The sequence below is a fragment of the Neodiprion virginianus genome, chromosome 7 (assembly GCF_021901495.1).
Source record: "Neodiprion virginianus isolate iyNeoVirg1 chromosome 7, iyNeoVirg1.1, whole genome shotgun sequence".
Classification (NCBI taxonomy): Eukaryota; Metazoa; Arthropoda; class Insecta; order Hymenoptera; family Diprionidae; genus Neodiprion; species Neodiprion virginianus.
Genome location: NC_060883.1, coordinates 20,747,965 through 20,769,683, shown reverse-complemented (window position 1 = coordinate 20,769,683; position 21,719 = coordinate 20,747,965). Strand labels below are relative to the sequence as shown.

Sequence of the window (21,719 nt, the reverse complement as noted above, 5' to 3'; positions counted from 1 at the left end):
TATTTAATCAGCTATCATGTACCGACTAAGCGATGTACGCGATTAAAATACACCTCTTCGAATAATGACTTTACTGCCGTCTTGGTAAACTGAGAGGGAAAAATTTTCGACTTTATTATCCATTCAAGAGTTTGAAAACTTGTCTCATCCAATTTCACACTCAAGTTCTCGAGCCGCCGCTGAGTTGTTGAGCCGCGAGTTTGCTGCTCAGAAAGTAGTAATACAAGGGGAGATTATGGACACAGGGATCTACTACCGACACTTACCGACATTTTACCCAGAATCAAACCCTTCTCCGCGATGATGTTACAGTGATAGATACCTGCTATACCGACCCGTAATTCTTACCTTCGATCTATAAAATTATTGGTAAAGCAGCGCGATTTTGAACTTCGGGTCGGTACAGCAGTCGTAGATCACTGTGACGTCATCGCGGTGAATGGTTTCAGACTGGGGAAGATGTCGGCAGTAGATCCCTGGGTCCCGAATCCTTCTTGTATGATTACTTCAGAATCGTCACGAAAAGACTATCGCATCATGTTTGTTCGTTTCTGGGAGTTGTGATAACCAGCGAAGTATCAAGAGACGGGATTAGAGGCTCAGAATCAGATCGACGGACGATACAACCTTGACAAACTGGAAGATAAACGAACGGGAAACAAAACCTGGATGAAAGAGACGCGGAAGGAAGAAGAAAAAAGGTTGGGGGACACACGATGAGAGTGGAGATATGAAACATTCCTGGACAATAGGTGGAGGTCACAATAAGACCTGATTAGCGAGGGATAATACGAGTCTGGAGCAACAGAGGATCCTTTGTGTCCAGGGTACACGTAGCAGTTACACTTCGTCGGTGCAATGCAGAGTCCTTCGCGAAGGAAACACAAGAGACTGCGGAAGCCGCAAGGACGGACTTCGTATTCGCAGTTGAAAAGACCTTTCGGTGAATATTTTACAGACGGTAATGATAATAATCTCCCATGTTCCGTTCTCTTTCCATTTCGGTTCGGTTTTAACCGAGCGAGAAACGGGAACGAGGAAAAATGACTCGGAATTCTTCCACGTTGAAATAATAACGCTAAGTTGACACGACACGCATCCTCCTTCACCCTCGGGGTTTTCCTTCCCGACGTTGTCGGAGGGAAAATTATATACACTCATTCATATCTTACAAGCAAAGTAGCCGAGGTGCACCTCGCGGATTTTCTGCATTCTGTGATACGTTCTGGAATATCAAGAAATGTAGAACACGTATTTTTTCAAGTGCCAATTGAGCTCATTGAGGGCTACAAACAACCTCTCAAGTTTACTCCCCAAAAATCGGATTATTACGATCTCTCTACGATGACGTGAAATTTATCGATAAAACCAATTTATCGTTATTCACTGTCAACAGACGATAATATGCAGTGTTTTACTGTCAAGGGTCGCATCCCTAATTTTTAGGGGTAACCTTCAGGAGTGGAATCAGTGCGTCAAAAAAAAAGCTTCCTAATTTTTTATTTAAGCTCTTGAATATTACAGAATAATGAAAATCGATAAGGTACACTTCAGGCGCGTAGGTACTTTCTTTGTTACTGCAGTGTCTCGAGAAATTTTTCGCAACGATTTATAGCATTGCCCGAAGGGCGGCAAGTCACGGAAAGTGTTACGCCGGAAGGAAGATTCGTATTACGATAAATTGCGTGGTAAGCGTTCGGTGAAATTGTCCAAATGCACCGTTCAAAACTTCGGCCCATCTTCGGATGGGGGGGAGGTTGGGTTAGGTTTATTATCCAAACTGAGAGAAGGGCCATAACACCGGTTAGAAAAAACTGAAGCATTTAGTTCATTATTTATGGCGGCAAGTTTAAATTGCTCAGAGTCGTTCTCGGTGCGCTTACGCCTCTGTGTTTCTTCCCTGCCGCATTATACACCGCAGACCTAAGACCGCCCACACCTCGTGAGAAAATTACATTTTTCTTCGGCTTGTTTCCCCACTTCCATCCACCCCCGGCGGCGAAGAGAGACTCGCGAAGCTCGAGGAGTATAACGAGATGTCAGTTCGAGTTTTTTTTTCCCTACGTTCTTCTTCATAATATTCGCCAAAATATACCAGCCTAGCATTATTCTTAAATATAATGTCGTCTAAATTCTTCGAGGAAAAAAGGAAATCCGAACGTTCGCCTCATCTTGTTTCATTGTGTGCTACCAAAACGGCGATCTTCGCTAAAGTAATTAATCGCGAACGTTCGGGTGAAACGTGACTGAGTTTGTTGAAACAAGGATATGTGCCGGATACAACCGAACTGTTCCAATGCCAATTACGACAGTCAGTTTGCCGGCCAGGGATGCGTGTTCGCTATTTCGCGAACTGGATGTTTCTGACACATTCTCACTGCTCTACGGCAAAGCGCTACACGCTCTGCCACATCCCTGTATTGCCCATAGCCGGATTCGGCACGGTCAGAGGAAGGATGCAATACACGTTAGGGTGTGAGTTGATGCACTCTATGCAGAGCCGATATCGAGCAGTGGTCAGTCCTACTCCCCGGTAGTATCTCGATGGATTCCGAGCCTGCACCTACACGTATTGTGCCAATCCGCTATCTCTGCAACGCGATTTCGACCCGGTACGAATGGATATGCATCTCTAATATCGGACCACAAATCACACCGCGCCTGCAGTAGGTAGCCGTTCTCCACTGTTCAGTTCTCGACATCTACCAGCGTCCGCACGATTTTAACCAAAAAAATTCTCGACACGCGTTTCGTGTTCGTACACTTTCCAAAGAAAGAAGAAACAAGCGTTTTCTAGCGTCCGATTTCTCGCTCTAACTGGTGATCAGAGATTCGAGCAGTTTGGAGTTTCGGCACAGTGTACTCGCTAAATTTCCTTGGAGTTAAAACCATGCAACTAGCGTGACGATGGGAATACTCACTCTGTAAGAATGAAGTTTTACAATCCAAACGCTTGGAGTCAATCGAGTCACTCCAAACTTAACTCGATTTGGAGTTGCGCAGGTTTCATTCTCGATTAATGATTTTTCACTTCATTTGAGTAAATCCTCACTTCAACACATCAAGAGAGTGAGTTCGAAGTAGGAGTGAATCAGGCTCGTGTGAATGAGCGGCGAATCGTTTAGCGCTAATTAAATCAAGCACGCCATGAGCGAGCTTCAGGGCGTTGGGTAAGTGACGATGTGACATGGAGGTATCACTCGGGCTCTCTAACCTAGCGAGGAACCCGTCGAACCGTGTATCACGCGAGACCCGTAAACAACGGGCAATTACACAGCTCTATCAAAGTCTTCATATTTTGCCAGTGGCGAATCGGCACTCGTTTGTTTTTTCTTAAGAACACTTTATGGATCTCCGATATCCAGAGCTCATGGATGGCTTACGTCATCCCCTGGACGTACTGTTAAGTTACGAGAGAACGACGCATCGAGCTACTACCACCGTCTGTTTTAGCATACATATTGTTACTCAGAGGATAAACATGCTGTTATGAATAATCCACCAAGTATATACTATTTATGCTAATCGCAACTCTCCGCTACATCAATTTACATGCTAACGACCCGGACAAACTCCCTGAAACGTCTTTCAACGATACTCCCGCAAGGTGCCCGTTTCGATAGGATTCCTCGCAAAATCCCATTTGACAAACGGGGTGAACAGAATTGTCAGCAAAATCTTGTACTCTGTTATAAAACTGGAATGCCGACCCAGTTTTCAATCTTCATTAGCTGAATCCAACTGAATTAACGTCTGGCAGCTTGGTATGGAATCTTGTGTGCCCTGTAATCAACCCAAAGCGATCAGCTGATCGCTCGAGCCGGCGCCATTTTACCTAGCCAATCCCATTTTCGTCAGACCACAAAAAACAGCGTCCATAAAATCCTTTTATGGATTCCGTCCTATTTCTGTTATACATCATTGCCGCAATAAATTCCTTTTGAACTTGGATATCGAAATAAAAATTTCAATGATAAATTGTGCGGGTGACGAAAAGTTGTTTTAAGTAATGTGAGGTTATAGCCTATCTTACGGATAGGTTGGATGTAGGTACCTCTTGAATTTATGTGGCAAGGATGCGGCGAGAGCTAGTCACGTTTGCTTTAAATATGTAAAATACGTGAATTTTTCCTCTCTCGTTCCGCGATAAGACGCCGCGGGAGCGAATCGTCCTCGCTATTCCGCAGTGCCAAGACGGCGGGGGTTCTGTTTTATTTATACACGGACATCAAGTCCCGAGTATACCGGCTCACAACGGAGAAGCGGTCCAAGAGGTTAAATAAAATTAATCGCAGTGTAAGCTTATCATCCCCCGCCCCGCCGTCCGTGCAGAGCTTTTTGTCAAATATCCCCACCGACATCCACCGTCCTCTTATTTTACGGCTATACGCGTATTGTACACGCGTTTCAGTGTATACGAATCGGTAAGCATGTATTCCTCGCCCACCCTTCAGACACGCCATCCACCCTCACAGAACAGGGTTGACGAACCAAAAGTCTTTACGCTTTTTCGTAATTCCTGCTCCCTTATTTTTGCTGGTTTTGTGATTCCTTTTCAGCGTTTTGTTTATTCTTTTGTTTTCATCTCTCTACCTACATGCAGCTCATACTTCGACCCTTGACAACGAGGGAAACCCCCAAGCTAAAGATACTTGTGACCCTTAAACAGAATTGAGGGCACAGATCCTTGACAGGAAAAGTTGAAAGAATAGAGACAAACGTAAATCGACTATGGAGGGACGGAACTTGTTGATACAGCCTTTTGCGAAAATCGCATCAGTGCTGATCGATCAATAGAAATTGTAATTATAGGATCATTTTGAGTGAATACATTATCTTTTGGATACTTACAAGCTGTATTATGCTGGTCTTTAATTCATATGGTTGAGGCTGCGTCAATGGAAAGGGTTGACAATAATTATTAGGAACATCAAAATGACTTGTTCATTACACCATTGCTTAAGGATTAATATTCAAGTATCGTAATTCAATAACGTGTCTTTTTATTAAAAATTTCCTTCGTCATACAATTCACGCATTTTACATAAAATTTGACAAACTTTCGCTCCCGTTTATTCAAATCTTTTTTCTTTTTTTCATTCTGTAAATTGAGTAATTATTTCTTCCAGATAGACTAAAATTCCAACTACAGTTTCGAACCTGTTAGATAACTTTCATCGCTATATTTCCTTCCCGCGAGTTGAGCTGCGTTAAAAATACGTCACGAAATGTTACTCTCAGTAATTTGAAATTCAATTAATAGCAGAAATTAGGATTAAGAAGTTTTTTCTCCTCAGGCAAGCTTAAACAGACTATCGGGTGGAGTTTGAATAAATGAATGAATAAATGAAGGAGTACAAGGTCTGCAAGGGGGATGAAAAAATTCTCATTTACAAATTAGAAACAAGAAGAGAAAACAAATGAGAAAATTAATATAAAAAAAAATTTTCCCAATACAGGAGATTCACTCTAATTGTTCCCGAGAAACCAGTTATACTATATGTATAATACGTAAGGGTAATTTTCCAAGGCAAAAGTAGGGGTTGAAATTGTAAAAGCTTCTACCAAACACAAGGCGGTGTCTTAGAATCTGTTGCAGTTATTTTTAATCCCAAGCTCCGTAAAAAACGATAATTAAAACGGTAATTCCTAATTCTTATGCGTAGCTAAGTTGGCCGAGAGAGAAAATCCACGGGCTTTTCGACGAGGGTTTGGTGAGGCAAAGAAGGGATGACGGGGGAAAGGAGAGTGGCACGAGAAAAAGAAAACAGATGAAAAGAGGCCGCTGAAAAAACGGGGAAAGGAGAGAGCACGAATCTCGCGAAAGTGTTGCGCCGGATTTTCCTCCCCCTCGTCAATCCTCGCGACTCGCGACCCTCCCTCTCTCTCTCTCTCTCTCTCTCTCTCTCTCTCTCTTTCTCTCTCTCTCTCCTTCTTTCTTCTCCCCCGCTGAAAATTAGCCGTACAAACCAACAAGCTCCTCCGTAACCCGCAGTTACTCTGATTGCGTTGCTATTGTTAGAAAAATTAATTATTACACAGGGGTTGTTTTCCCCTCTTTATCGCTGCGCGCCCTTCTTTCGCCGTCTTGAAGCCTGCAGCCGAATATGACCCTCATTTTTTTTTAGAATCGTTAATCCTTCGTCGCTAAATACTTGAAGTTACGGGGAAGTTTAGGATAAAAACAAAAAAAAAAGACGAAAATCCAGACTCCCTCGTAAACTCCCGACGCAACAAAACGCGTTAGGGGATGCAGACTATCCAGGAGTGGTTGGATTTTCCCAGATATGAATTCGACTCGCCGAATCGCGAGCCGCGGCCGACGAACCGCGCCCACTGTTTGCCCTTCAAATCCCCAGGGTATAATTAGCCCTCGCCTGTTTGCCGTGAGTCTGATTCCTGCCCATCCGCTCCGTCACTCGCCGTTTCGAGCTTTGCCCGGCCAATTATTGACTAATTAAATACTATACTTATCCTCGGTGGATATTCTCCTCCGGTCTGCGAGGCCACAACTTTGGCAAATAGTCGACCCCGTGCAGCGGCCGCGATATTTGTCGACCTTCCGCTGCACCGAGTCCAATAATAAAAGCTCGACAAATCGATGACGATAAAATCACTCACCGATTCCGCAAGCTCGCGGTTCAGCACGTTGACTTCGTTTCCGATGCTGATCGGCTCGGTGCCGTTGAACCAAGTGATGTTGGCCGCCGGCCTCGCGCCCTGCACTTGGCACTGGAGGATCACCTTCGAACCCTGGACGACGTGATTCACGACACCGCTGAGGTCCATACCAAGGGGGCGAACTGGACGAGGGAACGAAAACAGTCTGTGATAAGGCGATTACGCGGTCTGAGGTGGCGCAGTTAAACTTCGCCCCGAGTTCCAAGGTCGGTCGAAGTCAAGCTTTCAACCTCTGACCGCGGCCAAACGGCCGTTGGGTGATTTTAGAGCCAGACGCGATGCTTGACGGGGAGGGGATAACGGTGGAAGGGGGGAGGGGTGACCACCTCGGTCAGGGAATCTAATATCGGAAAATTGCACTCGACATTTCACGTAGGTACCAGGGACTACGGAAAGACAAGGTCTCGAGTATCGCCGGCTGGGTCAAAGCTGCTTCGCCAAATACCCAGCTTCTACAAAATATTATGCTGATCTATTCCCCCGAAGCGGTGCTTTGGAATTTTTACCCCGACGCACCGCCTGGATACCGTCCGATGATCTCGATTCAGCGTGGATTTTATGATTGTATTTTTATACTTGTCAACCACGGATTTTATATTCTTAGTCAAGATTTGCAGACGCGTCGATTTTAATGAGCATAGTGATTTTGATATTTCAAATGGTTAGGTATCTATCACAATCACCTTTGCGAGCAGGTGTTTTCAAAGGACAGTTGAATAACAACTCGATGGTTGAGTTAGAATCCGAATTTAACTAAGGCTCGCAGGGGCGGGGATGAAATTTCGAATTTGAAAAGTTCCGAAAGCTCTGAATTAATTTTCACACCAACTCGTTGAGTAAACTATGCAGTGTGATATTTCAATTTTCGGAATTTTACTCTATCAAAACTTCATTTTTCGGAATTTTTCTCTATCGGAACTTAAAGTTTCGGAACCTTCATCGGTCGGTTTTCCAACTATTTCATTACTTCAAATTTCGCCACCAAATAATTTGGAATCAGACGCTTTGGAAACTTCTCAAATTCGGAACTTCAACCCAGCCCCAGTTAAATAACGATATAATTCATTGTAGAATCTCAAATTTCACGATTGCAGAATATCGACCACGGCTGCGGAATACCTTTATCCAAATATCAGAACTGAATCGAGCCAAACTTTCAGCGTACAGTAAAAACTACGGGACTGTGGAATGTAGGACGATATTGAAAATTTGAAAATTTCACTTACCGTTTACTACCACCGCTGTTTTAACTTCCAGGGGTTCTTTAAGCGCGGGGCTGCTCGCCCTGCAGATGAAACTCGCCCCTAGGTCACCACGTGTAACGGCCACTTCTAAACGGCTGCTCGCGGTTCCGATACCATTTTCCTCCACCTCGGTTGAGTTCGTTGCTGAAACCGATGAATTTTCCTTTATTCTTCGCTCGCCATTCTCGGGTTTGACAGTTTATTTTATTCTCGAAATAAAGCAAGTAAACCGGCACTTTTGACTTGTCGGTGAATAAATAACTAAAGATAATATTGTCTCTTCGATCTTTGTGTTGACGTTCGAATTTGACGTTAAATAATAATTACAAATCGTTGATCAGATATTAATTATGTCACGGAAACTGATTACCTTATGGAATGCAATTATCCAGTTCTTATCTCGAATACTACAAGTTCTGGAGGTTTCCGAAGGTCTATAATAATCAGTTTCCGCGACATTCCGGTTCCCTTGATAGTATCATGTTTCGCCGAACATGTCAAAGGGAGTTTGAGATAAGGAACAATTGTCACAGACACAAAGTAATCGGGAATCAAACTTGAAACCTTACAACATAGCAAAAGCACAAAAGCGATTCAATGATTTCAACCTGAATACTGTAGAGATATTTGATCTTTCATTATCCTGTAGAAGCGATATCTTGAATTACCGAGTCAAAAACGTGTCCCTGTTGAGTAAAATCAAATGACTGTGCGTAGCAACAAATGAAACCCTCGATAATTTGATAATTATTTATCGGTGTTTGGCGAGGCGTGAGAAATAGGATCGGCTGGATAGCCGGGTTATTAATGGAGATGTAAAGTTACAATGGAATTAGGGAGCTGTCGGAAACCTGAAAAAGGGCATTGGGGAACTTATCATCACGAAGCCTGTCCTCGAGGCTCGTTGAACAGGAATAAAAAGCGTGGCCGTATAGTGAAGCAAGCTATTAACACCGTTATCACACGATAAAACTCCCAAACAAAAGGCTAATTCGAGCATGACGCGTTGCCATTTAGGATACAGGGCTTTGGCCATGACGAGTAGAAACCGGCTTGAAACAGCTTCAGCTAGAATTCATTCGGCTAATGCGAAAGCGGAACAAAGTCCAGAAACACGAAGAATGGAAAGAGAAGAAAGAGATGAAAAAACAAAAAAAAAAAAGGCAAGGGTGAGAATTGAAGAATGAAATTTCTCTTCAAGGCAACTATTACAGTACCACATTCGTGTGCGCTACCGATGATTAAACTCTCCGTTTGCAAAGAGTATTATTATAGCTATACAATAGAAGCTTTACCACCAGCTGGATAAAATTTCGCGACATCTTTCAGCAGTTTCTCCAGACGGGTAAAAAATATTCGCACTCGAGAATATGTGCGGCGAGGGTGGAAAAGAGCAGGAAGCGCAAAGGAGTGCAGAGCAAAAGAATAAAAAAAAAAAAAAGGGATCGGGGACCAACGACGTGGCGAAAAAAGGGAAGAGAAGCACCATCCTCACCATCCCCCAGCTATCCTTTTCAATCCGTGGACAGGGGGAGGGACCAAGTACAAGGGAAGGCCGCAAAATTACGCGGAATCAAGGCGCGGATGTAATTCAAGCGGGACGTCCGCAGCCCCTCTTCCAGCCCTTCGGATGTACCTACCGACCAGCCGAGGGTGGTCGGCTCTTCTCCATACTCTCCAAGTTCCCGAATTTTTCGTTGTTATCCTTTCTCTCTCTTTCGTATTTTATCCGCGGAATACACACACGCACGCGTCTACTCCAGCCGTTTCCCAGCATTTGTCACAATAAACTTCTGGCCGGGGGTAAAAAATCGATGGAAACGAGGTGATAAGAATGTGAATTAGAGATCCGACAATTTCGTTACCGAAGTTTCGATCCCTTCTTCCTTTCTGCTACTTCTTTTCATCCTATTTTTATCCGTACAGCGGGTGTGGAACACTCGGAGACACGGATTCGAGTGGCCACGGTCCATATTCCACTTTTAGATTGGTAACACGTTCCGGTGCACCCATGCACGCTTATTGCGATCTGGGGAATCGACGACCCAGCGATTTCTATCTCGGAAAAGATGGTTCAGGGGAAACGAAGCGACCTTCGACCTCCAGCAAGTGTCGTTCATCTTGTTCTACTATTGCTGTGAAAATTGTTTCATGGAAGTAGGAGATTTATCACACTCGAGAGAGGATCAACGATGTTATTCAAAACTCAACGATGGTATTCTTCTAAAAAGATATCATTCTCTAATCGATCAATGAATATTGTTCATCTAAATTCAATGAGACGTGATCTTTGTGCTTAAAATTCACGAATTCCCTGATCAAAATACAACCATCGATACTTCGTTCAATGTACCAAGAGAAGAAACGACTTCCACAAATCACCACGACAAAGTCGAAAATTGCGGTAATGGAATCGAAGACAAAAATCATCCTCATTTCGTTTCTTCGACATTGAATTTCCTCCACCACAATTTGGAGATTTTGTCGAGAAGCAAAGTCACACCTTTGTAAAGCGTTCGACGAGGCAGTCTAGGATACAAGGTAGGCGGTATCCCAGGTTGTTAACCTTATCGTCGAACGTTAGCGTGGAGATTGCGAATGGAGAGAACGAGGCATTAATCTCACGTTCGTTATCGCACCCTCCAAGGTTTCCAACCGGAGCCTGGAGCCCCCAGTTTGTGGTTCCTAGTCCCAGCCCTCGGCTTTTGGCTGACCAAACAGCCCTTCAACGATCCGGGCTGAATACCGATCGGTTATTTGAAGCCCGGAAAGCTTTGCACGAGTCCCCATGAATCCACGGTGCCATCCTTCCCCGTTCCAGCTTGGGAATAACCGCTCAAAAGAATTCTTCTATGTTTCAGCAGAATCAGGAAGGGAGGATATTTTCACGTCGAATGAAAATGAGGGGGATCGTTAAGCTCCCTTCGACGTCGAAAGCTCACCTTCCAATCGCTGCGTTCCGTTGAACCACGTGACCATGGGAACTGGCTTTCCTGGTCCGCTCTCGCAGTTCAGAACCAACTTCGTACCCTCGTTCACTGGACTCAGCGTACTCTCGTGGACGATCGGCTCCGACGTATCTTCGTTCGTCACGATCAGCTTTTCCGGTTTCACTGGAAACAAGAGAAAGAGAAACGTTAGATGGTGAGTAGAAGAAATTAATGATAATCAGGGGTCGAACGGCTGTTCAAATTTGCCGAAATAGTTATCGTAGGAAAGGACTTTAACAAGAATAATGTGATATTATTAACGCGCTGAAAGATGTTGAAAGCTTTGGAATTCGAGTAACCAAAGCTCTGATCAATCAGTATTATTGAAAACTCAACCTTTCACTTATCCTGAGTTCCAATGATAGTAAATTACACATCAGCGCGTTTTTGGAATTTGGAATAGTTTATACCAAGTTTCATTAATTCCCAAATACACTGTCACAGTTTTTGATCTGAAATTCGATCGATAAAAATATAGTTTATATTTGAATTCCAACTGCGGAAACATTTTAACAATTATTGTTATCTTCTTCGATCCAACCAATGAATAGTATCTTATTGAATTTGAGAAAACTTGAGGTAGAAGATTTGCGCGGCTTTTGCAAGAGATAATAATAATAATATTCGCATCTTGCACGATCACGAGCATCGTCGTACATAAGGGTGGTTCATTTTCCGGAGATCGTGTCGCAGTTTCAGGGGAGAAGAAGGGGACGAGGGGATTTAATATTCACAGAGTATGACCCAGTTTTCGGACACCTCGGAAAGCTTCTGCTTTCTAGCTGCAACGGGAATCGCTACGTGCATGCTCCATCCATATGCCTTAACACCACTTTGAAAACGGCCCGTATACACACCCCCCGGTATTTGGGTTAGGTACACACCAAGAGCCGCGGGTAATACACGCGCATAAAAGTGCGGTCGGCAGGAAGAAGAAGAAGACGAAGAAGAAGAAGAAGAAGAAGAAGAAGAAGGAGACGTAGGTTTGAGGGGTTGGAGTGGTGGTAGCATCGTGGAAGAAGCCGCCTTCTCTCGTTCATTGAAAAGTTTATTCATATCCGCGACTTTATTTGCCATCGTAATAAAACGGGGTTCACATTTTCGGTACGAAAACTCCCGCCTCCCTCTTTTCCAGGTGCCTCTGTGTACTCTTGGAACGTTTTTGCGCTTGTTACAGACTCGGAGAATTTCGTACACCGTGGTTACCAGCGTGAAAAATTTTAATACCACGCAAAAGTTGAAATATATATGTATAATAAATTGCCCGCGTATCCTTCATCGAGATTTATTTATTTTTTTTTTTTCTTTCGAGCGAGATTTGCGACGGGATCGGCATTCGAAATTAAACCGTAGGTATAATACAGCTATCCCATGAACTTATATACACATTTATATATATGTGTGTGTGTGTGTGTGCGTGTGTAACTTGGATCGAACAGCACATCATCTCGAATTCTCAATCACGGTTAATATTCTTTAACCGTTGGAATTTCACACAGCGCGGAAAGAAGCGCGTGAAAATTACCAAGGGTGAAAAGAAAAAAGTGGGTTCTTTCCTACCAGTGGCTTCTAATCTGCCCCGCAAGTTTAAACCTGCACCCTTAATCTTCGGCAAACGAATTTAATTATATGCAGCCATAAATCCTCGGGGATTTAAACTTCCGTCGTTGATTCAAGCAGCCTCGTTAATATGTGGAACGGCTTCGCAATCTGGTTCGCGAACCGTTGCTACGGTTTCATCCTAACTCATATACTCCAGATGCAGGAAAACTTTGAGGAGAACAGCAGGGTTATATCATATCGTATCGATTTTCACTGCTAAGCCACTTAAGTTCCGAGATCTCGGCAAAAGAAAGACATTTTTTTGGTAAAGAATGGGATAAAAAATTCGGCCGCAAGATTTTTTATTATCGAGGATCAAATTTACGAAAAACAAAAACGCTGACATAGAATATCTTTTTTTTTTTAATGACCAACGACTAGAATAATAGATAATTTACACAAGCCATACAAATTACACATATACGTCTAATGTAACAAACAATGAGAATTTTCAATGATGCTAGAAGAACAGGTTCGGTTTAAAAATTTGGCATCAAGTTTTGAAGAGTAAAGAAAAAAACAATTTTTTCCTTCTTTTCAATCTATGACACAATTTCGGTTCGAAATGAACTTAAATTCATATCTTGTTTCCAAACATCATCACGTTGACTTTAAAATAACAATATTGACTCAAAATGCTTTTATTTGAGTAGAGAAACACTTACTGGGCGATTTTGAGACGTGTTTGGGATGTTTAAAAAATAGCGGTATATTTTTCAAAAAATTTTCGTTTTCTCAAAATATATTGATATACTTGAAAATAATTCACATACTCGACAATTATTTATTATGCAGTATATTTCGAGTAGTATAAGATTAAAAATGAGTCAAGTATTTTCTTATATTTTTAAGTTTGAGTTTCATTTCTTTCTTTACGCTTCCATTACAGGTTCAGTCCCACCGTTTTCCCTCGGACTCAACGAGTCATTCGATTCCTCTAAAACGCTGAGCTCGTTTAGAAGCGCTTTTCCCACCGCCCGCGGCGCTTGCTATAAACCGTGGGATAGCGGAAGGGGTGGGAAAGTATAATAGTTATGTGCCTGCGCACGTGTGCACGTGTGTATAAGTTGCGCATGGTCGTAATAGCCGGACTCGTAAGTCGCGTCATAAGCTACGTGTCGTAGTATGGAAGCAGCATGCTGCGGAACGGTGTCGCGGCCCGAGATGCAGCCCGGCACCGGCACCTTATTACACCCTCCACCCCCGTCTTCTCGACGTCGGATTAAAGGTCTGCTTCCTGTGCGACTCCTTAACCTCCGACTGAACTCCTCTCGAATGTGAGAACTACGGCAAGGAAATCCTTTCGGATATTTCACAACCCGGTCGTCTTATGGCTTTGTGAAATTCGGAATGAGGAATTGGGAGCCTACAATATGGAACTTGGAAATTGGAGTTTCACGGTTTCCAGTGGTCCTGGAAATGTCCTTGAATTTTGCTTATCTCTCGAAAGTCTTGCGCACTTTCCTTCAATTTTTCTTGTCTTTCAAAAGTCCTGGAAACTATCCTCGAATTCTTCTAATACCTTGGAAATATTCTATTTTTAATGTCCTTGAATAATCTGAAAATATCCTTCAATTTTGCTTGTCTTTCAAAACTCCTGGTAACTATCCTTGAATTTTTCTTGTCCATCAAAGATCCTGGAAACTGTCCTTGAATTTTTCTTGTATTCTGGAAATATTCTATTTTCAATGTCTTTGTATAATCTGAAAATGTCCTGGAAATGTCCTCAAATTTGTGATGGGTTTTTAACTGAACACCATGACTTTGGAACATGTGATTTGGAACTTCATATCTCGAATGTGAAATTTTTAATTCAGAATTGGAACTCGGAATCTGTAATAGAAACTCGGGAACATACAACTTGGAATTTCTTAATTACAACTTGCTGAAGTTTGGAATTGAGAATCAACGAGATTCTGAAACAAAATTTTGGTTAAATCAGTAAACTAATATCCCTGAAACTTGAGAGTATAGATTTACATTCAAAAAATTTGAACCTTGAAGAACTTGACTCGCAGTAAATTTCTGCGCGGTGTGTTTTTTGGGAATAAAAAATTTCTGTGGTTTAATTTTCATTGAGTGAAGAAGCTAGATTCCAAATTTTCAATATCATAAACAGGCGTGCCCATTGATCCAATTATTACCCTCAGTGATATTTCATGAATTTCAATAGCGCCTGTCGACTGAAGCAAAAAAATAACCGGAGCGTATAGCGAAAGAACTGTGAGTGGAAAAAAGTTTTTGAAAAAAGCGTATTAGGGGTGGGTCGAATTGTATTTTTACACGCACGTGCGGATACGCATGGAGTACCAAATCGTGTGACTGTTATTGAAATCGTTCATTCCGGTGTGAAGAAGGAAAAAATAAAAAAAAAAAAAACCGTGTGACATATTTGCAACGGCGACGAACCGATTCGTGAAAAAGCAAATCCACGTGAAAACCTGTCATGCGAGAATAAAAACACGAGAAAAAACGTGAAACGAAGATGAAAAAAGACGAGGCAAAGAAAAATAAGGGAACATTAAGGGCGGAAATCGATGAGAAAAGAAAAAAAATTCTCGAGAACAAATGCACAGCGTAATTCGTAAAAAAAAGGCTGGCCGCTTCGGGATCGGGGTCACTCAAACTGACCAAAAAAAGAAGTCATCCCTGCATGTGAGTGCCAGTGACAGTTGGGGGTGTTTCTCGGCTCGATGCGAGTGCCTAATATCCACCCCTATTTCTTTACACTTCTGTACGCGCCAGTGTGCGTGAGTGTGTTTTTTCAATTCTACGCTCTCTTTCGTATAGGAAATTGGCGGTGTTTTGAACAGAGAATTTAATATCGGATCAGAGGAATAAAAATTGAAAGGAAAAGAAAAACAGGGGGATGGAGATACCAAGAATGCGGACGAAGGGAATAAGGGTTGCAGGTTTTGTGAGGTTGATTCGCGAAAGCTCATCAAAGCTTCTGTTTGACGTTCTGACTTTTTCATTTCGGTACGTCTGTTAATGTTGTAAAATTCGACAAGGCAGATACCGCAGAGCTTGGCCTACAATGCCAAACAATGTTTTATCCCCGTAACGGAAGTTGACGCGCACTCGGACTTCCGTTTGATTGATCGACGTTTTCGGAATGATTTATTGGCTAACACTGCAGCACGACCAACAAAATGGACAACCGAGTTCTGTACGTGGCGTGTAGACACGAATCACCCGTCGAAATGCAGCACAAAAATTGCTGTACAACCTCGCGTTGATACGCGTGATAATGTTTTATTTATTTCTTTATTTCTTTTTCTCTTCAATTTTTCAGCCATTTTTTGTGCCAGTTGTTTTTTTTTTTTTTTCACATTTCGATATACCGATTGATCCTGGTTCGCTGACATGAAAATACGACGGTGACGGTGTGAGACAGATATTCGCCGGAAAGGAAAAATTGAAATCAAACCCCTGGCGGGAATAAAAACGTTGAAAAATCAGAAAATAATACGGGGTCTGTTTTATAGAAATGAAAATGCAGAAAGTCGAAAATATACTAGAGTCGAAATTCATAAAGGTCAAATTAAAGGTATAAAAATTCTGAGTCTAAAATCAGTGGACGATTTTCGAATTCAGGCGATATTAAACTCTCGTTTTCATTCCGAAACATACTTTCAAACTTTTATATCGTAACCATTTCATTATACGATCATTATACTTTTCTACCCCCAGTGAAAAAATACGGCCGAAAATGATGAGGTAAACCAGTTCGAAAAACAAGTTGCAAGATAATTACTGCGAAATTGAAAAATTCAAACTCCTTAATTCAATTTTAAAAATCAGACGTTTCGAATACAGTCACTTAATTATCGTTAGTTCAAATTTGACGTTTTCAGGCGGGTCAGCGTAGTTTCAAAAATACGAATCGACGCTATGGTTTTTCTTCTTGTAAAACCAACCATCACAACCGGTCTCCGGTTGGATTCCGCCGTAGGCGTTAGATGCGAAAATGTCTGTCGGGGATGAGGAATGGAGGGCGGAGGGGGAGGCGGGGGGGAGGAAAAAGTCACTCACCGGAGCTAGGGGGCCTCGAGGATAAGCTGATTCGACCAAGAAAGCTTCGCGTTGTTGGTGCCAGAAAATAGAGTTTAGAGGTTAAGGCTGCCGTAGAGGCGGAGAAAAGCTGCTCTGCGAGGCAGGCGGAAGGGCGGCGGGCGGGGGCCGGGGGGGAGGGAGGGTGGAGGGGGACAGAGTCGTTTGGTTTCCCGAGGGAGCGTGAAATTAAATTCCTTTGCCTTCTCAATTCCCGCGGGATCACCTGGAATGACGAAAACACTTCATCACTGACCCAAACGGCGGTGGTGCTGCACTGCAGAGACGGGGGGAACATCTATATATTTCAACTGTCTCTTAAGAGCGGCATCCCTCCCCCTCTCCTGCCATCTTCTCACCCCATAAACGCCCAGCGTACGTTTATATATTGTAACAATGCCATCCCAAAGTCGCAAAAGATATTCTCTTACCGGGGGATTATTAATGCGAGAAATTCTTGCGTGACTTGACGCTGATAATTGCAACAGTTCTCAGCGTCCTTGTATTAAAAAGTTGAGAAGTGGAATAAGTTTTTTGAAACTGGTTACTCGGGGGCATTTGGGGTCGTTGATGATGAATTTTTTTATTGTGAATTGAAGAGTTGCGAAACATAGGATCCAAAATGGCGACGATGATACTTAAAATTTTCGTAACGCTAGACAGTTAATCTGAAAATCATCACATGAAGGTTTTTAGCGTTGCTGTTTACAAATATAAAATTGGAAAATATATGAAAAGGAAGACAAGCATGAAGTAACGAAAGATCAGCTATAGTCTGAGTAAAACTGGATACCTAAATCTCTAACTAAAACCGAAACTAGCCAACTAACCAGCCTCATCACCAACGCCAGCCTGATGCCAATGTAAAATAAGGAGTAAAGTAAATTTATGACTAGTCTCTTGATATGCTGGGGATCGTTTTTCACCCTCAAGAGGTAGCAGATTGAAAAAATAACTTTCGCAATGGAATCGTAGACCACAAAAAAAAAAAAAAAAAAATACACAGACACAAAATTTCGAATTTGAATGTAACAACAAAATTCATAATAAAACAAATAATTCACCCGCGTTTTCACCCTCAGGGCTTGGCGAATTCAAAAAATAACTTCTGAAATGAAATAAGGAACCCAAAAACCCCGGGTAACAATTTTGGTATAATTCGGTCGATTGTATGTGGCTAACGATTCTAGCACGAAAACTGAAAAAAGTCTGTACCAGTTAACCGATTAATACGGATTTGATCCCTCTTTGAACCCGTGATTTCCGAGATATTATTAGGAACGCTTTAAACCGTTAATATACCGACTACTTGGAATGGGCGTTCCTTTTTAGATTTGATCATCGTTTACCCGAGTTTAACCATCGCAGATAGCGAAATCGGTTTTCAATTAACGCTTTGAGAAATGAAAACTCGTTGACCTCGAGTATTTTCGCTCCCAGTACTCGAAGAGATGAAAAATTTGTTCACTCTATTTGCGCAGATAACACGCAAGGGCGTTTATTACCGGTTTTTGTTCGGTTTTTATCCCCCAGCTTTACCAGGCGAGACATGCAGCCCTTTATCGTCGCTGGTCCGATGTTTGGCAGCCCGTGTTTGGCGTATCGCGTTTGCCGCATCTCATTTTTAACGGGCACTACACAAACGAGTTTTAGTTTCGACGTGGACGCACCAAAAATTGAACGTTCTCTATTCGCGTTATCTCGAATTTAATAAACCAACTCGCTAAGGGCAAAAAGTCATCTATTAAAACAAAAAAAAAAAAAAAAAGGAACTTCTCTGTAAAGGACCTCGCTGAATCCTTATTGAAGTTGGCTGGATTTTCAGTATGTTATAGTACCAAGTCCTAAAAATCAGCACTTTCCGAGATACAGGATTCGGAAGGGTGTTGTATGGATTTTTTGATATGTATGGATTAGACGATTTTTACGAACGACGAAGCTTCAAGAGGGACTTGAAATAAAATATATTGCTCAAAAACTACACAACCGATTCGCAGAGACTCCACAGACGAGTGAAAAACAGAAAAAGTCGATTATTGCAAGAGTCGAGGGGTCTCATTCTTCAAGCAAAATCTGACGTTGCACCTTCTTCCGGTAAACCAGGAAGTTCATGGATGGAATCAATCACAGCTTTCTGCCTACCTTTGAGAATGAACCGTGCAGTTTTTCGAGTTTTTCGTTCGATTACAAGTATCCTAGAAGCTTTATTATTCACGAAAATCACCAAATCCATGGATACCAAAAAATCTGGACACCGTTTTTCCGAAGCCTGCACCTCAAAAAGTGCTGATTTTTGGAACTTGTGTAAATGATAAATTTTGATCGGGAGGATTTTTACTATGACATACTAAAAATTCATCCAATTCTACCGGAATCCAATTACAATAAGGATTCTCCGAGGTCCTTTGTAAACAGGTTCCACATTTTTGATTGAAAAATTGCGATCCGGAGAACACGAGTGCGGGAATAATTTCTAATCTCGGAGGATCTTTTGCCGCGGAGTTCATAACGGAGCGAACACAGGATGAACAATTCCAACTTCCAGGTCCGCTGGAAGCTAATTGGAGAGACCGCAGGCCATGCATGGTAAGTGTGTCGGCGATGTGGGAAAACTCGGCGTCGTCGATGACGGTATTTAACCGGTAAGAAATTGTCTTATTAAACTTGGTAGAAACGGGCCGCTTATCGCGGTTGTAATTAAACGATATTACCCCGCACGCTGGATGGAACGCCGAGAGCTTTACGGTTTTACGTTAACCTAGACACGGCACTCGCCTATATTCTACACTTCGCGTCGAGGTAGATATCTACCAGCCCTTCATCCACGTGCCGACCGAAATTACGTTGGATTTATGATCCCAGCCCATCGCGGAATACAATTCGCTCAGGTTGCGTAATTGCGCTATTTTCACGCGCTGCTGCAGCGATGCTTCTGACGAACGGCTAAATTCAAAGGCACAGTAGTTGGGAGTGGCCCGAAAAAGTTTTCGAACATGTTTTACGTTGACAAGTTCGCAAGCTTGAAAAACCGCGTGAAGAAACGGTCTTGGAAACCGGAACGAGGAACTCGAAGGCTTCAATTCGCTGACGGAAGCAATCAGAAGCAATTCAAGATACCTGAATCCAGATAATCGAGGGTAAAACGAATTTCATACTTCTTGTTTGATACTTTTATTAAGCGGATGAAACCAGCGCGATAACAAAAAATAAAAATGAGTTAAGGTCGTGTAGCAGTCCTACCCTTACCGATCGAGAAATCTCACCCCTTTTCTTCCTCTATTAAATAAACAAACGAACATAAAGGGTTCAAATTTCGTCGGCGCATCGCTTTTTCATAGCGGTATTTGAAAAAATTTACTATTATCCCAAAAATCTTCGACAAAAATACGTAGTTTTTTGACTCGTGTCACTACTTCCACATTCCCCGCCTTTCTCGGTGTTAAAAACTGCATAAATGCGACACTTTCCGCAATCCTGGAAAGAATGAGAAGTCAAATTAGCAAAAAAAGAGACTGTTTTAGTGCAATATTGAGGTCGTTGGTCGAAAGCTAAGAATTACAATAATTTCACGAACAAAAGATGCTCGGTCGGTTAGGGTAGGACTGCTCAATGACATTGATAATTATAATAGTAAAATTCTACGTAAGATTGCGAATTTTTCATCTTGGATTTCCAACCTAAGACAGACCGCAGCTACCGAGACGTCGATCAGCCATCGTACAAGTTTGGCGCGTTGAGTACCGCGTATAAATCTATTTGCGAAACGTGATTTTAGAAAAATTTCAAGCCCGCGTGATGAGGGGTTGCACTTATAGTGCTCTGGTAACTAAAGAAGATTGTTTGCCTTGGGAATCCTCCGTCTTAACCGAACAACTAACTCGGTTACCACTTTGGGTAGCGCTGGGCAAAGTGTGCCAAAGGATTCGATTCCACTCAATTACCCGGCAAGCTACTACGCCAGGATTTCTGTTTGAACGTGACAGCCGCGCGCCACTCGTGGCAGCCTCCTCTTTGGCAAATTTCGCATCTCGCACGTACATTTTTTATGTAACAGAACCCAACGCGTGTGCCGTGCACACATGATTCCCGGTGACATTCGGAGAGCTTTTACCCTTTTCCAAAGATTTTTTTTTTTTTTCTTTTTTTTTCCATTTCTCTTCTTTCTTTCTCCTTCTCTCTTATTTTCCCAACCACCCCGCCAAATATATTTATACCTTTCCCTATCGCATCGCTGGATTATTTTCCACGTCGAGAACTCCGAGTGAGCCTATATTATCGCCCCCTTTTCGAGCAAAGCGAAGCGTCCCGTATGCGGGCTTAGAGACACCCTGAGATTCTGAAAGGTGCACAATGGCCCGCGTAATACAAACCGAGAACCAGTTCTCGATCTCTAGGTGCTAGAGAGGAGATGGAGGAAGACACAATAGATACCTACACATAATCAAGTCAGGATAGGTGGAGCTGGAAGTTCGACTCGGAGGCAGGAGAATAAACGGGGGAGCAGGTAATGTTCTGGAAAAAGCTGACCAAGAAAAGCTTTCACTGGTTTCGCGGAAACAGGTGTTTATTTCTTTTCATTTATTTATTTATTTTTTCTTTTTTTCACATATCCGGCGTGTAAACCCAGCCTTTGAGAACATCCATCCATTTGATGTTTATAGTAATGTTTTACTTTGACTGAAATTCGTTATTGATTATTATCACTAGCCGTTTGTGAAATGCGAGCTTTCATTGTAAGTAGCAAGATCGGATTTCAATTTTTAGACGTTATTCCACGTGCTTGAATATTCTTAGGAAAAAGTTATCCCAGAATCAAGTTCTGATCACTAACAATCCTTTTGCATGGCTAACATGACCGCATATCTTACTTTTCAGGATAGAAAGGATTTTCGACTTGTTACAGGATCAATTATTATTGCGCCGTATCGGCAGAATATTTCTTTCGTATGAAAATATTGTTCGATTACGGTAACCCGCAATTATTACCTGTAATAATTTGGTAAATTTCATGATATATCGTTTATCGAACGGATTTAATTAATAGTATGCGTCAATGTATTCGAATCCACCAGAGATCTCATCATTATCATTTGGATGGTATCACGAAACGAATCGTATTTCATCACGTTTCTACCAAATCAACATCGTT

The 21,719-nt window shown here is 42.3% G+C and overlaps 1 protein-coding gene across 20 annotated transcripts in view; it reads right to left on the bottom strand.

Annotated features, from left to right (window-relative positions):
• LOC124308652 (uncharacterized) overlaps positions 1-21,719 on the bottom strand; it is a 179,474-nt gene that overhangs the window by 27,666 nt on the left and 130,089 nt on the right. For 18 of the 20 annotated variants that reach the window (XM_046771539.1, XM_046771556.1, XM_046771557.1 and 15 more), the window contains exons 4-7: positions 10,868-11,038; positions 7,908-8,069; positions 6,622-6,803; positions 4,852-4,890 (exon numbers count right to left, since the gene is read on the bottom strand). In XM_046771539.1, the coding sequence (XP_046627495.1) occupies positions 4,852-4,890; positions 6,622-6,803; positions 7,908-8,069; positions 10,868-11,038 (554 nt within the window). The remainder of the gene's footprint in view (positions 1-4,851; positions 4,891-6,621; positions 6,804-7,907; positions 8,070-10,867; positions 11,039-21,719) is intronic. The other 2 variants (XM_046771552.1, XM_046771560.1) reach the window with 1 other exon arrangement.